The sequence below is a fragment of the Diceros bicornis genome, chromosome 3, assembly GCF_020826845.1.
Source record: "Diceros bicornis minor isolate mBicDic1 chromosome 3, mDicBic1.mat.cur, whole genome shotgun sequence".
Classification (NCBI taxonomy): Eukaryota; Metazoa; Chordata; class Mammalia; order Perissodactyla; family Rhinocerotidae; genus Diceros; species Diceros bicornis.
The window spans coordinates 14,861,279-14,876,267 of NC_080742.1; the positions used below are offsets into that span (position 1 = coordinate 14,861,279).

The 14,989-nt window shown below is 35.3% G+C and overlaps 1 protein-coding gene across 1 annotated transcript in view; it reads left to right on the forward strand.

Annotated features, from left to right (window-relative positions):
• FBXL13 (F-box and leucine rich repeat protein 13) overlaps nucleotides 1–14,989 on the forward strand; it is a 200,511-nt gene that overhangs the window by 62,440 nt on the left and 123,082 nt on the right. The window contains 2 exon segments of the mRNA XM_058570378.1: nucleotides 456–500; nucleotides 502–589. Of these exon segments, the coding sequence (XP_058426361.1) occupies nucleotides 456–500; nucleotides 502–589 (133 nt within the window).

Consider the following 14,989-nt stretch of genomic DNA (forward strand, 5'->3'; position numbering starts at 1 on the left):
TAAACCACACACTCTAAATTGTCTTTCCCATAGTCAAGGACTCAACATGTAGTCTGTGCTCAGGAAAAAAGAAGCAGGTACACGTTAATAATGAACCCAGGGCGGGTTCATTGACATTGAAGTGGGGGGCAGCCTTGAGGCTCACCTGGGGTGATGGGGAGCATTCAGACCACTCTAAGACGGTTGACTCTGTTGGTGGGTGGACGTGAGGTCCCTGCCCTCTCAGCTGTCTACCGTGACTGGACATTTGGAATCTGTTTGTAATTAAACCTGAAAATGACCACAAAAAAAAAAACCTATTTGTAATTAAATCTGGGAATGATCGTGAAAACAAACAAACAAAAATGAGCCATGTGACGAAAGCATTTTAGTTCTTGATGCTTTAAAAATGTTAAAAATTTTTACATACAAAAGGTATTTCTTATTTCTTCATGCCTTCTGTTTATCCTTTTTAGATTGATTTTTCCACAATAAAAAACATGGTCACAGCTAAATATATAGGTGTCTGCTTTGCAAAGGTGGCGTCTGAATGTACTTTGCTTGAATTTTCGTGGTTGTCCTCTCCCACTGAAAACTCTGAGATATGTCAGTAAGTATGTGCATTACAACTGTTTGTCTTGCTTTCCTGTATTTTAATTAAACAAATATAAAGAAGTGTATAAATAAGATGGAAACATCGGTTACAGTCTTAGGCCATAAGAATGCTAATTAAAGCCATTTAAAAAGCTTATAATACGGGCCGGCCCGGTGGGCTTAGCCATTAAGTTCACAAATTCCGCTTCGGCGGCCCGGGGTTCGCTGGTTGGGATCCTGGGCTCGGACCTACTCACCACTCATCAAGCCATGCTGAGGTGGCATCCCATATAGAAGAGCTACAACTCTACAACTATGATACACAACTATGTACTGGGGCTTTGGGGAGAAAAAGGGGGGAAAAAAAAGAGGAAGATTGGCAACAGATGTTAGCGCAGGGCCAATCTTCCTCAAAAAACAAAAACAATGGTTGGAGGAAGAAAACACCACTCCCCCCTACCCCCCAAAATCTTATAATATAGTCAGCTCTTACTAGACTGTATGCCCTGGGAGTTGGTCCTTTGTCCATTCTTATTGATCACTTTTTTTTGTCTATCATTTATCTATCTATGTATCATCAATTTACCTAAAAAATACAACATGAGAACATATTCTTATTTTGAAAATTTTAACAATAGACATTAAAAGCAAAAATCTCCCTTTATCTCCCTCAAACCCATTCACTTAAAGTTACTTAATCTTATCAGTTTTCTCTTTTCTAAAACACATTTACATATATGTGATTAAAAATACACAATTTTAATTTTTGTATATTTTCTTTATGTCCTGGAAATATTTCCATGTCAGTACATATAGAACTACTAAATTATTTTTAAATACTTAAAACCATTTTCTATACTATGGATGTACCATAATTTATTTAGCTTTCTTCCTATTGATGGACATTGAGGTTACTTCCAATTTTTTTCAAGCTGCTTTGTACTTTGATTGTGATATTTGCCTTTAACTGTCTTAGTCAGTTCAAACTGCTATAACAAAGTTCCATCGACTGGGTGCCTTATAAACAAAAGTAACTTATTTCTCACAGTTCTGGAGGCTGGCTGCCCAAGATCAGGGTGCCAGCGTGGTTGAGTTCTAGTGAGGACCCTCTTCCAGGTTGCAGACTGCTGTCTTCTCATTGTATCCTCATATGGCAGAGAGAGGGAGAGAGAGCTCTCTGGGGTCCCTTGTATGAGGGCACTAGTCCTATTCATGAGAGCTCCACTCTGATTATATCCCGAAGGCCCCGCCTCCTAATACCATCACATCGGGGGTTACAATTTCAACATATGAATTTCAAGGGGACACAAACACTCAGTCCATTGTATTAACCTATCTGTCCTTTGTGGTGCATTTCTTAGTTTTCATATATATTTCTGGAATTGAGAGAAAAAATATATTTCAGAAAGTATACATCCATACTGATTTCAGATAATGAGAAAAAATACCATAAACATGTGTAAATATCAACATGGATGAGTCTGAAGATATTAATGGGGGAAAGCAAGTTGCAGAATGATATATATAATCTAATACAGTTTGTATACAATTTTTCAATGTTCAAAATAATAATATATATAATTTAACATATAACATATAATTTGCTTTAGATTTCACATATAATTTATATTTTGAAATAATTTCAATAATATATGTTTAAGGACACACACGCACACCAAACTGTCAAAAGCATGCATGGAAATGAAAAACTCCAAATGCAAGATAGTGATTACCTTTGAGGTGGAGAGAGTTGAATGAAGGAAGTTTCACAAGGAATGAAGAGGTTCACAAGGAGTTTCAACTGTATCTGTAGTTTTTTTTAATTGAAGAAAGAAAGAAAATATACAAAATGGATTAATTCTGATTGTTGAAGAAAGCTATAGTTTTTTGCATGATGTTATTGCATCTGATCACGTATTAAACTCTCTTCTTGGTATTAATAGTTTGTCAGTTGATTCTCTTGTGTTTTCTAGGTAGACTATCATGTCATCGGGAAATATTAATAGTTTTATTTCCATTTATTCCTATTCTTATGTCTTTTATTTCTTTTTTCAGTAGCAGAGATATGCAGCCATGTTGTCTTATTCTTGACTCTTTTTTTGTATTTTTAAAGAGAATAGTTTTTTTTTTTTTATTGATGTTTTAATGGTTTCTAACATTGTGAAATTTTTGGGTTGTACATTTTTGTTTTTCCATCACCATATATGACTCCCTTCACCCCTTGTGCCCACCCCCCACCCCCACTGCCCCTGGTAACCACAATACAGTTTTCTCTGTCCATGTGTTGGTTTATATTCCACATATTAGTGAGCTCATACAGTGTTTGTCTTTCTCTTTCTGGCTTATTTCACTTAACATAATACGCTCCAGGCCCATCCATGTTGTTGCAAATGGGACGATTTTGTCTTTTTTTATGGCTGAGTAGTATTCCATTGTATATATATACCACATTTTCTTAATCCAATCGTCAGTCAAGGGACACTTAGGTTGCTTCCACTTCTTGGCTATGGTGAATGATGCTGCAATGAACATAGGGGTGCATAAGCCTCTTTGGATTGTTGATTTCAGGTTCGTTGGATAGATTCCCAGTAGTGGGATGGCTGGATCATAGGGCATCTCTATTTTTAATTCTTTGAGGAATCTCCATACTGTTTTCCATAGAGGCTGCACCAATTTGCATTCCCACCAGCTGTGTATGAGGGTTCCTGTTTCTCCACATCCTCTCCAACATTTGTTGTTTTTTGTCTTGGTGATTATAGCCATTCTAATGGGCGTGAAGTGGTATCTTAGTGTTGTTTTGATTTGCATTTCCCTGATGATTAGTGACGTTGACCATCTTTTCATGTGCCTATTGGCCATCTGTATATCTTCCTTGGAGAAGTGTCTGTTCATTTCCTCTGCCCATTTTTTGATCGGGTTGTTTGTTTTTTTGTTGTTCAGTTGTGTGAGTTCTTTATATATTATGGAGATCAACCCCTTGTCAGATGTATGTTTTGCAAATATTCTCTCCCAGCTGGTTGGTTGTTTGTTCATCTTGATTCTGGTTTCATTAGTCTTATAAAAGCTCTTTAATCTGATAAAGTCCCACTTGTTCATTTTTTCTTTAGTTTTCCTAGTCTGGGTAGGCATGTCATCCGAAAAGATTCCTTTAAAACCAATGTCAAATAGTGTGTTGCCTATATTTTCTTCTATGAGTTTTATAGTTTCAGGTCTCACCTTCAGGTCTTTGATCCATTTTGAGTTAATTTTTGTGAATGGCGATAGCACATGGTCCACTTTCATTCTTTTGCATGTGGCTGTCCAGTTTTCCCAACACCATTTATTGAAGAGACTTTCCTTTCTCCATTGCATGTTCTTAGCACCTTTGTCGAAAATTAGCTGTCCGTATATGTGTGGTTTTATTTCTGGGCTTTCAATTCTGTTCCATTGATCTGTGTGTCTGTTTTGGTACCAGTACCATGCTGTTTTGATTACTATTGCTTTGTAGTATGTTTTGAAGTCAGGGATTGTGATGCCTCCTGCTTTGTTCTTTTTTCTTAGGATTTCTTTAACTATTCGGGGTCTTTTGTTGCCCCATATAAATTTTAGTATTCTTTTTTCTATTTCTGTGAAGAATGTCATTGGGATTCTGATTGGGATTGCATTGAATCTATAGATTGCTTTAGGTAATATAGACATTTTAACTATGTTTATTCTTCCAATCCACGTGCATGGGATATCTTTCCATTTCTTTATGTCATCATGGATTTCTTTCAATAATGTCTTGTAGTTCTCATTGTATAGGTCCTTCACCTCCTTGGTAAGATTTATTCCTAGGTATTTTATTCTTTTTGATGCAATTGTAAATGGTATTATCTTTTTGAGCTCTCTTTCTGTTAGTTCATTATTAGCATACAGAAATGCAACTGATTTTTGTACATTGATTTTGTACCCTGCAACTTTGCTGTAGTTGTTGATTGTTTCTAATAGTTTTCCAACAGATTCTTTAGGGTTTTCTATATATACAATCATGTCATCTGCAAATAGTGAGAGTTTCACTTCTTCGTTACCTATTTGGATTCCTTTTATTCCTTTTTCTTGCCTAATTGCTCTGGCCAAAACCTCCAGTACTATGTTGAACAGGAGTGGTGAGAGTGGGCAGCCCTGCCTCGTTCCTGTTCTCAGAGGAATGGCTTTCAGTCTTTCCCCGTTGAGTATGATGTTGGCTGTGGGTTTGTCATATATGGCCTTTATTATGTTGAGGTATTTTCCTTCTATTCCCATTTTATTGAGAGTTTTTATCATAAATGGATGTTGTATCTTGTCAAATGCCGTCTCTGCGTCTATTGAGATGATCATGTGGTTTTTATTTTTTGTTTTGTTGATGTGATGTATCACGTTGATTGATTTGCGGATGTTGAACCATCCCTGCGTCCCTGGTATAAAACCCACTTGATCATGGTGTGTGATCTTTTTAATGTATTGTTGTATTCGGTTTGCCAATATTTTGTTGAGGATTTTTGCATCAATGTTCATCAGCGATATTGGCCTGTAATTTTCTTTCTTTGTATTGTCTTTGTCTGGTTTTGGTATCAGGGTGATGTTGGCCTCTTAGAATGATTTAGGAAGTGTTCCATCTTCCTTAAAGAGAATAGTTTTAATATTATTACATCTTTTAATTTCTGGGATACACCCCATGTAGAGCTGTAACGCTTTTCCCACTTTTACAACAGCTGTCTTCTGCACGTTCCTCATCCAGTCTGGTCACGTTTGGGTTTTTAGAAACTATTAATTTTGGATCCACCAAGATCATTCCTGCATTGTTTTCCAGGGATATTAGAGATTTTTGAAAAAAATTTATTCCTTGGACTTTGGGCAGGAGAGGAAAACTGAAATATGTGCTTAGTCTGCAATATTGAACAGATTTATTATTTTTTTAGTAATAAAAAGTTGAAAAAATAATTATAAACATTAATGTGTTAGCCACCAAAACTCTGTCTCTCCCTCTTTCTCTCTCTATATATATGCATATGTATACACACATATACATATATGCACACATATATACACATATATGAAATATACATAGAAAATATACTATTAAATAAATCTGTGTTTTCTGAAGAAAGAAAATAGATTCAATATGCAACATTCAAGGTTTTGATTTGACTTGAGATTCTCATGATAGCAGTGGTGGGTGAACAGTGGAATGAGTTTCTGAGGAATAGCAAGGCATGTATCTCTGGAAGCTTTTATTTATTTATCAGTTGAGATAAAATTTACAATTTTAACCATTTAAAGAGTACAGTTCAGTGGTTTTTAGTATATTCACAATGTTTTACAACCATCACCACTATCTCATTCCAAAACATTTTCATCAGCCCTAAAATAAACTCCATATCTATTCTGCCTTTGATATCTTTTTCTTACCAAATTGCTCAGGTTAGAACTTCCAATACAATAAGTGGTAAGAGCAGACATCCTTGTCTTGTTCCTGATTTCAGAGTTTCCAGTCTTGCACCATTAACTAAGATGTTAGTTATAGGCTTTTCATAGATGCCCTTTATTGAGTTGATGAAGTTTCCTTATATTCCTAGCTTATTTAGTGTTTTTTTAATCATAAAAAGGTGTTGAATTTTGTCAAATACTTTTTCTGCATCAAGTGAGGTTTTTTTTCCTGGAATGTTGCATATCACTCATTTTTTCCCAGTATTATTGAGAAATAATTGACATACATCACTGTCTAAGTTTAAGGTGTACAGCCTGAGGGTTGGATTTACATATATTGTGAAATGATTATCACAATAGGTTCAGCTAACATCCATCTTCTCATACAGATACAGTAAAAAAGAAAAGAAAGAACAAAAGAATAAAGGAAAAAAATATTCCTCCTTGTGATGAGAACTCTTAGGATTTGCTCTCTCAACAACTTTCCTATAAAGTAGTCCCCACTTATCCGTGGGGGATACCTTCCAAGACCCGCCAGTGGATGCCTGAAACTGCTGATAGTACCGAACCCTATATGTACCGTGTTTTTTCCTATACATACATACCTATGATAAAGTTTTTTAATAAACTAGACACAGAAAGAGATTAACTATATAATAACTAACAATAAAGTAGAACAATTATAAAAATATACTGTAATAAAAGTTATGTGAATGTGGTCTCTCTCTCAAAATATCTTATTGTACTATATTCACCTTTCTTCTTCTTGTAATGATGTGAGATGATACAATGCCTATGTGATAAAGATGAAGTGAGGTGAATGACTAGCCATTGTGATGTAGTAGTGTTATTTTCAGACTGTGGTTGATCACCGGTAACTGATACCCCGGAGACCAAAAACTCGGATAAAGGGGGACTACTGTAGATCATACAGCAGTGTTAGCTACAGTCACCATGTTGACTATATAATTACATCCCTAGTACATCTTATGACTGGAAGTTTGTACCTTTTGACCACCTTCCTCCAATTCTCCCTCTGCCCATCCCCTGCCTCTGGTAACTAGAAGTCTGATCTCTTTTATTATGAGTTTGTTTTGTTTTTTTTTTTTTAGATTCCACATATAAGTGAGAGATCATATAGTATTTGTCTTTCTCTGTCTGGCTTATTTCACATAGCATAATGCCTTCAAGGTCCATCCATGTTGTCACAAATGGTATGATTTCCTCATTTTTTCATGGCTGAATAATATTCCATTGTATACATAGACCACAACTTCTTTATCCATTCATCCATTGATGGACACTTAGGTTGTTTCCATGTCTTGACTATTGCAAATAATGCTGCTATGAACATGCAGGTGCATATATCTTTTTGAGTTAGTGTTTTTGTTACCTTTAGATATATTCCCAGAAGTAGAATTGCTGGATTATATGGTAGTTCTATTTTTAATTTTTTAAGGATCCTCCATACTGTTTTCCATAGTGGCTGCACCAATTTACAATCCTACCAGCTGTGCACAAGGGTTCCTTTTCTCTACATCCATGCCAGCATTTGCTATCCTTTGTCTTTTTGATGATGACCATTCTAACAGGTGTGAGGTGATATCTCATTGTGGTTTTAATTTGCTTTTCCCTAATGACTAGTGATGTTGAGCATCTTCTCATGTACCTGTTGGTCTTTCATATCTTCTTTGGAGAAATGTCTATTTAGGTTCTTTGCCCATTTTTTAATTGGGTTATTTGTTTTTTTGCTATTGAGTTGTATGGTTTCTTTATATGTCTTGGATATTAACGCCTTATCAGATATATGTTTTGCAAATTTATTTCCCATTCCGTCAGTTGTCTTTTCACTTTGTTGATGGTTTCTTTTGCTGTGCAACTGAGATTTTTTTTCTTCATTTTATTAATATAGTATATTACATTGATTGATTTTTGTATGTTGAACTGCCCTTGCATTCCTGGAATCAATCTCACTTGTTCATGGTGTATAATCCTTTTAATATGCTACTGTATTCTGTTTGCTAATATTTTGTTGAGGACTTTAGCATCTATATTTTAAAAGAATATTGGTCTGTAGTTTTTATTTCTTCTGATGTCTGTTTCTGGCATTGTTATCAGGGTAATAATACTGGCTTCATAGAACGAGTTAGATGTTTTCTCTTTCTATTTTTTGGAAGAGTTTGAGAAGGAGTGGTGTTAATTATTGTTTAAATGTTTGGTAGAATTTGCCAGTGAAGCTGTCTGGTCCTAGGCTTTTCTTTATTGGAGGTTTTTTTTTTTTTGCAGGGAAGGATTCGCCCTGAGCTAACATCTGTTGCCAATCTTTCCTCTCTTTTTTTTTTCTTCTCCCCAAAGCCTCAAGCATGGTTGTATAACCTAGTTGTAAGTCCTTCTAGTTCTTCTGTGTGAGCCGCTGCCACAGCATGGCAACAGACAGATGGGTGGTGTGGTTCCAAGGCCAGGAAATGAACCTGGGCCACCGAAGCAGAGAGCGTGGAACTTTAACCACTAGGCCATCAGGGCTGGCTCTGGAGGATTTTTGATTGCTGATTTAATATCTTTAGTTGATATAGATCTATTCAATTCTTGAGTCAGCTTTGTTACTCTGTGTGTTTCTAGGAATTTGTCAGTTCCATGTAGGTAATCTAATTTATTGGGGTACAATTGTTTGTGGTGTTATAATCTTTTTTATTCCTGTAAAGCAAATAGTAGTGTATGCACCTTCATTTCTGATTTTAGAAATGTTAGTCTTCTCTCTTGTTTTTCATGGTCAGTCTAGCTACAGATATCTCAATTTTGTTGATCATATCAAACAACCAACTTTTTAGTTCTTTTTTTATTGTAGTAAAATACACATAATGTAAAAATTACCATTTTAACCATTTGTAAGTGTACATTCTGCAGCATCAAGTACATTTACATTGTTGTGCAACCATCATCACCACCCATCTCCAGAACTTTTTCACCTTGCAAAACTGAAACTCTGAACCATTAAACACGAACTCCCTATATCCCTTCCCTCCAGCTCCTGGCAACCACCATTCTATTTTCTGTCTCTATGGATTTTACTACCCTGGGAGCCTCATATAAGTGGAATCATAGAGTATTTGCCGTTTTGTGACTGGCTTATTTCACTTAGCATGTCTTTGAGGTTCACTCATGTTATAGTACATGTCAGAATTTCCTTCCTTTCCAAGAGTGAATAATACTCCATTGGATGTATATACCACATTTTGTTTATCTATTCATCCATCAGTGGCCACCTGGGTTGCTTCTACTTTTTGGCTGTTGTGAATAATGCTGCTATAAATATGGGTGTTCAAACCACCAATTTTTATTTTCAATGATTCTCACTATTGTTTTTCTATTTTATCTCCACTCCAGTCTTTATTATTCTGCTTGCTTTGGGTTTCACTTGCTGTTCTTTTTTAGTTTCTTAAGGTGGAAGATTAGGTTATTGATTTGAGGTCTATCTTCTTTTTTAAATATAGGCATTTTCAACTATAAACTTACCTAGATTTTTTACCTGCTTCCACGTAGACTTTTCCTGATGCTAGGCACAGAGTCTACTGGGAAGTTTGAGATGAAGTTGGAAATGGTCAACATGAAGTCGTAATTTGTGTAGAATATAGACAGAGCCAAATAATGAAAATAACTATGTCAAATTCTGTACTATGCAATGGGCATATTGACTATATGTTCATTATATCAGATAATGATATATCTTATATATGTTATATCATATATATGATATATATGTATATCTTAGGTAGTTTATATTTGTATCTGAGGTTCAAGATAGCCTGAAAATATTGTCTTGCTTGAAATTTTTTGATATTTTATCGATTTAAAAATATTTTATTTAGTATTTATCTGGAAGTGTAATTCATAGTACACATGTCTTTATCATAGAAACAATTAAGCATGCAAGCCTGAATATACCTTGGTTTCGTAAGGAAGTAAATGTAATACGTATCTCATCTTTGTGATATTTTTAATTTGCCAAATATTATTTAATAAAACCTGTTTTAATGCCAGCAACCTTGAATATATCAAAGTTAAAAAGCTAATCTCAGAGATGTTTTAGCTTTTCCATTTTCCCTCCAGCTAAGGTCAGTTCATCTATTGGGGTGTCTAGAATTACATACATTTCTGGCAAGAAGTTTGACTTTCTGATTGTTAGATTGAAGATAAATATTGGTTGGTCTTTTGGGCTGTTTGGCTGACTGGCCACAAGAGTTGTACTTGTAATCGTATGCCCACAAAAACTTTAGAAGAAAATTAACTTTAAAATATTACCTTAAAATGTTTAAAAGGCAGGTGAGGACGAGGGAGGGAAATGCTTGTTATAATATTGTGACAGTTAAGTGTGCAGAGTAAGTGCTAAAACCCTTTAGCAAACATTTGGCAAGGGTACACAGTGATTTCTAAGGTCAGCGCTTGTGTTGTTGGGCCTGAGTAAAACAGATATATTGGGGATGGGAAGCCCCACTTGACTGTCTGCAGTTCCCCACCCCCCCACTCAGCGATTGGCAAGATGAGAGCAGTTCAGAAGCCCCTTTGACTTGTGAATACCCCTGGGGTTCCATGTTTATGTTTCTAGAATCATTGGGATACAATATTGAAATTTTTTTGTACAGAATTTATGAAGTAATTTACCAGTTGCCCACCACCACATGAGTTATTATTACTCATTCTGGCATCAGTACTGATTTGTTAGTCACATATTACATCTCTCCCACTCACCAACACCCCACCTCTGCAGAAAGGAGCCTTGAAGTCTCACAGAATTTAGGCAAGTAGATTCTCATTACTAAATTGCTTCTATTTGCCAGAGAAGGAGACTTATGCAGATTTCTCAGAAATAGACGTTAATTGATCCAGGGTGTAAGCTCCAGAGGAGAGAATGGTTAGTAAATGAAAAATTTAAACTGTTTAATGTTAAATATCTTTCCCAAATAACCAGGCATTAGGTCAGAGCTGACTCAGGCTTAGGACTCAGGAGACCTCAGCTTGCAGCAAATCTTATTTACTGCAGAAAATCAGAGAATCTTAGGACTAGCAAGAAGGTTAAAAAAAAGGAGTATTTATCCAATACATATATGTGAAAATATGTAGCACACAAGATTGTCATATTTTTGACTACCATAAAATACACTAATTTTTTAAATCTCTTGAACTGCATCATCTGTTGAAAAGAAGGAAGGTCCAAAGGCAAGTTATTAAACTACCAAGTAAGAAATTGGCAGAAGAGGAAGTACCTAACATTGTTCATTCTGTCATTGATCAACTATGCTTCCCTGAAAAAGTATAAACTTTGATACAGAGAAGGGGAAACTTTTAAGCTTTCAAAAATGTACTTCAATTTTGGCTCTAGGAGATATTAGCAGCTCCAACTGAGTTGCTTTTGGATGGTCTGGACCAATTTCTATTGTAATGTGCTCCAGAGCTTTATTTCCAGCAGATCCCGGGGGATGATACTGAATATAAAAATCAACCAATAAAATCCCCAACCAGCCTCCCAAAATTAAACCAGAGAGTAACTTGGGCCCTTTCTCTGAATCAGATTTAATCTCCTGATTTCTTTCCAGAACCCTCATGTCCTCACTGCATGCCTCCATCTCCTACTGAGATCCCACCCAAGCTTTCTCCACCATCAAATCTTGGCTATTTCAAGTCTTACGTCCTTCATATTCCACTCTGAGCGCTCATGAACAAGTGAATTTATTACATCTCTCTGGTAACTTCAAATTTAACAGCTACCTTTAATACCTCATACTGAATAATGCGAAGATTTGTGTGGAGAAGCAGTATCTCCAAGTCTCTATCCCTGACCCAACCCACTGGTAAAATGGGCAGAGTAGTTAGAACTTCACAATCCAGAGTCGTTTCCTGAACCATCAGCTCCAGTAATACTTCTGGCTTCCCATCCTCTTGGTTTCCTATACATATTAATACAGATTTTTTCTGCTTTTTAAAAAATTTTTTGTTGACGCATAATTGACATGTAACATTATCTTAGTTTCAGGTGTACAACATAATGATTCAAATTTGTATACATTGCAAAATGATCACCACAATAAGTCTAATTAACATCTGTCACTACACATCATTACAAAAATATTTTTTTCTTGTGATGAGAAATTGTAAGATCTACTCTCTTAGCAATATTTAAATATGCAATACACATTATTAACTATAGTCACATTGCTGTACATTATACGCAGGACTTATTTATTTTAAACTGGAAGTTTGTACCTTTTGACACTCACTCATTTCTCATATCCCCTAGCCCCTGTCTCTGGCAACCACCAGTCTGTTCTCTGTATCTATGAGCTTGTTTTTTTTTGTTTTTTGAGTTTTTTTTTTTAAGATTCCACAAATAAGTGAGATCATACAGTATTTGTCTTTCTCTGTCTGACTTATTTCACTTAGCATAATGCCCTTGAGGTCCATCCATGTTGTCACAAATGCCAAGATTTCATTCTTTCTTATGGCTGAGTAATATTTCATTGTACACATATATAAACAACATTTTCTTTTCCCATTCATCTATCGATGGACACTTAGGTTGTTTCCATGTCTTAGCTATTGTAGATAATGCTGCAATGAACATAGGGGTGCATATATTTTTTTGAGTTAATGTTTTTTCTTTCTTCAGATATATACCCAGAAGTGGAATTGCTGGATCATATGGTAGTTCTATTTTTAATTCTTTGACGAACCTCCATACTGTTTTCCATAGTGGCTGCACCAATTTACATTCTCACCAACAGAGTACAAGGGTTCCCTTTTCTCCACATTCTCACCAACATTTGTTATTTCTTGTCTTTTTGATAATAGCCATTCTAACAAGTATGAGGTGATATGTCATTGTGGTTTTGATTTGCATTTCCCTGATGATTACTGATGTTGAGCACCTTTTCATGTAAACTGTTGGCCACCTGTATGTCTTCTTTGGAAAAATGTCTATTCAGATCTTTTGCCCATTTTTTAATAGGATTGTTTTTTTGCTATTGACTGTATGAGTTCTTTATATATTTTGGATATTAACTTCTTATCAGATATATTATTTGCAAATATTTTCTCCAATTCAGTAGTTTGCCTTTTCATTTTGTTGATGGATCCTTTGCTGTGCAAAAGCTTTTTAGTTTCGTGTAGTCTCACTTGTTCATTTTTGCTTTTGGTGCCAGATTAAAAAAACTTCATCCCCAGGACCTATGTGATGGAGCTTAACACTTATATTTTCGTCTATAGTTTTGATTTCAGATCCTATGTTCAAGTCTTTAATCCATTTTGAGTTAATTTTTGTGTATGGTGTAAGACGGTGGTCCAGTTTCCTTCTTTTGCATGTAGCTGTCCAGTCTTCCTGACACTATTGAAGAGACTGTCCTTTCTCCATTGTATATTCTTGGCTCTTTTGTTGTAAATTAATTGACCATACATAGTTGTTTTTCATTATCTGTGGGGGATTGGTTCCAGGAACCCCTGTGGATACCAAAATTCATGGAGGTTCAAGTCTCTTATATAAAATGGTGTAGTACAATGAATACAGTTCGTCCTCTGTAACCACAGGTTTTGCATCCATGGATTTAACCAGCCATGGATATGAAACCTGCAAATACAGAGGGCCAACTATATGCATGGGTTTATTTCTGGGCTCTCTATTCTATTCCATTGATCTATGTGTCTGTTTTAACGCCAATACTATGCTGTTTTGATTATTATGGCTTTGTAATATAGTTTGAAATCAGGGAGTGTGATGCCTCCAGCTTTGTTCTTCTTTCTCAAGATTGCTTTGGCTATTTGAGGTCTTTTGTGGATCCATACAAATTTTAGGATTGTCTGTTCTATTTCTGTGAAAAATGCTATTGAAATTTTGGTAGGGATCACATTGAATCTGTAGATTGCTGTGGGTATTATGGACATTTTCACAATATTAATTCTTCCAATCCATGAGCACAGAATATCTTTTCATTTATTTGTATCTTCAATTTCTTTCACCAATGTCTTCTTGTTTTCAGTGTACAGGTCTTTCACCTCTTTGTTTAAATTTTTTCCTAGGTATTTTATTCTTTTCGATGCAATTGTAAATGGGATTTTCCCCTTAATTTCTCTTTCTGATAGTTTGTTATTAGTATATAGAAATGCAACAGATTTTTGTATATTAATTTTTTATCCTGCAACTTGACTAAATTCATTTATTAATTCTAACAGTTTTTTGTTGGAGTCCTTTGGGTTTTCTACATATAATATCAGGTCATCTGCAAATAGTAATAGTTTGATTTCTTCCTTTCCAATTCAGATGGCTTTTATTTCTTTTTCTTGCCTGATTGCTCTGGCTAGGTCTTTCAATACTGTGTTGAATAAAAGTGGTGAGAGAGAGCATCCTTGTCTTGTTCCTGATCTTAGAGGAAAAGCTTTCAGCTTTCCAACACTGAGTACGATGTTAGCTGTGGACTTGTCATATATGTTATTATGTTGAGGCATATTCCCTCTGTACTTGCTTTGTTGAGAGTTTTTGTCATAAATGGATGTTGAATTTTGTCAAATGTTTTTTTCTGTGTCTATTAAGATGATCATATAATTTTTACCCTTTATTTTGTGAATGTGGTGTTTCATATTGATTGATTTGCAGATGTTGGACTATTCTTGTATCCCAGGGATAAATCCCACTTAATCATGGTGTATGATCCTTTTAATGTATTGTTGAATTTGATTTGCTAATATTTATTGAGGATTTTTGCATCTATGTTCATCAGTGTTATTGGCCTGTAATTTTCTTCTCTTGTGGCATCCTTATCTGGTTTTGGCATCAGCGTGATGCTGGCCTTGTAAAAAAAAAGTTTGGAAGTGTTCCTTCATCTTCTATTTTTGGGAAGAGTTTGAGAAGTCTGGTATTAATTTTTCTTTGAATGTTTGGTAGAATTCACCAATGAAGCCATCTGGTCCTGAACTTTTGTTGGGAAGTTTTTGATTACTGATTCAA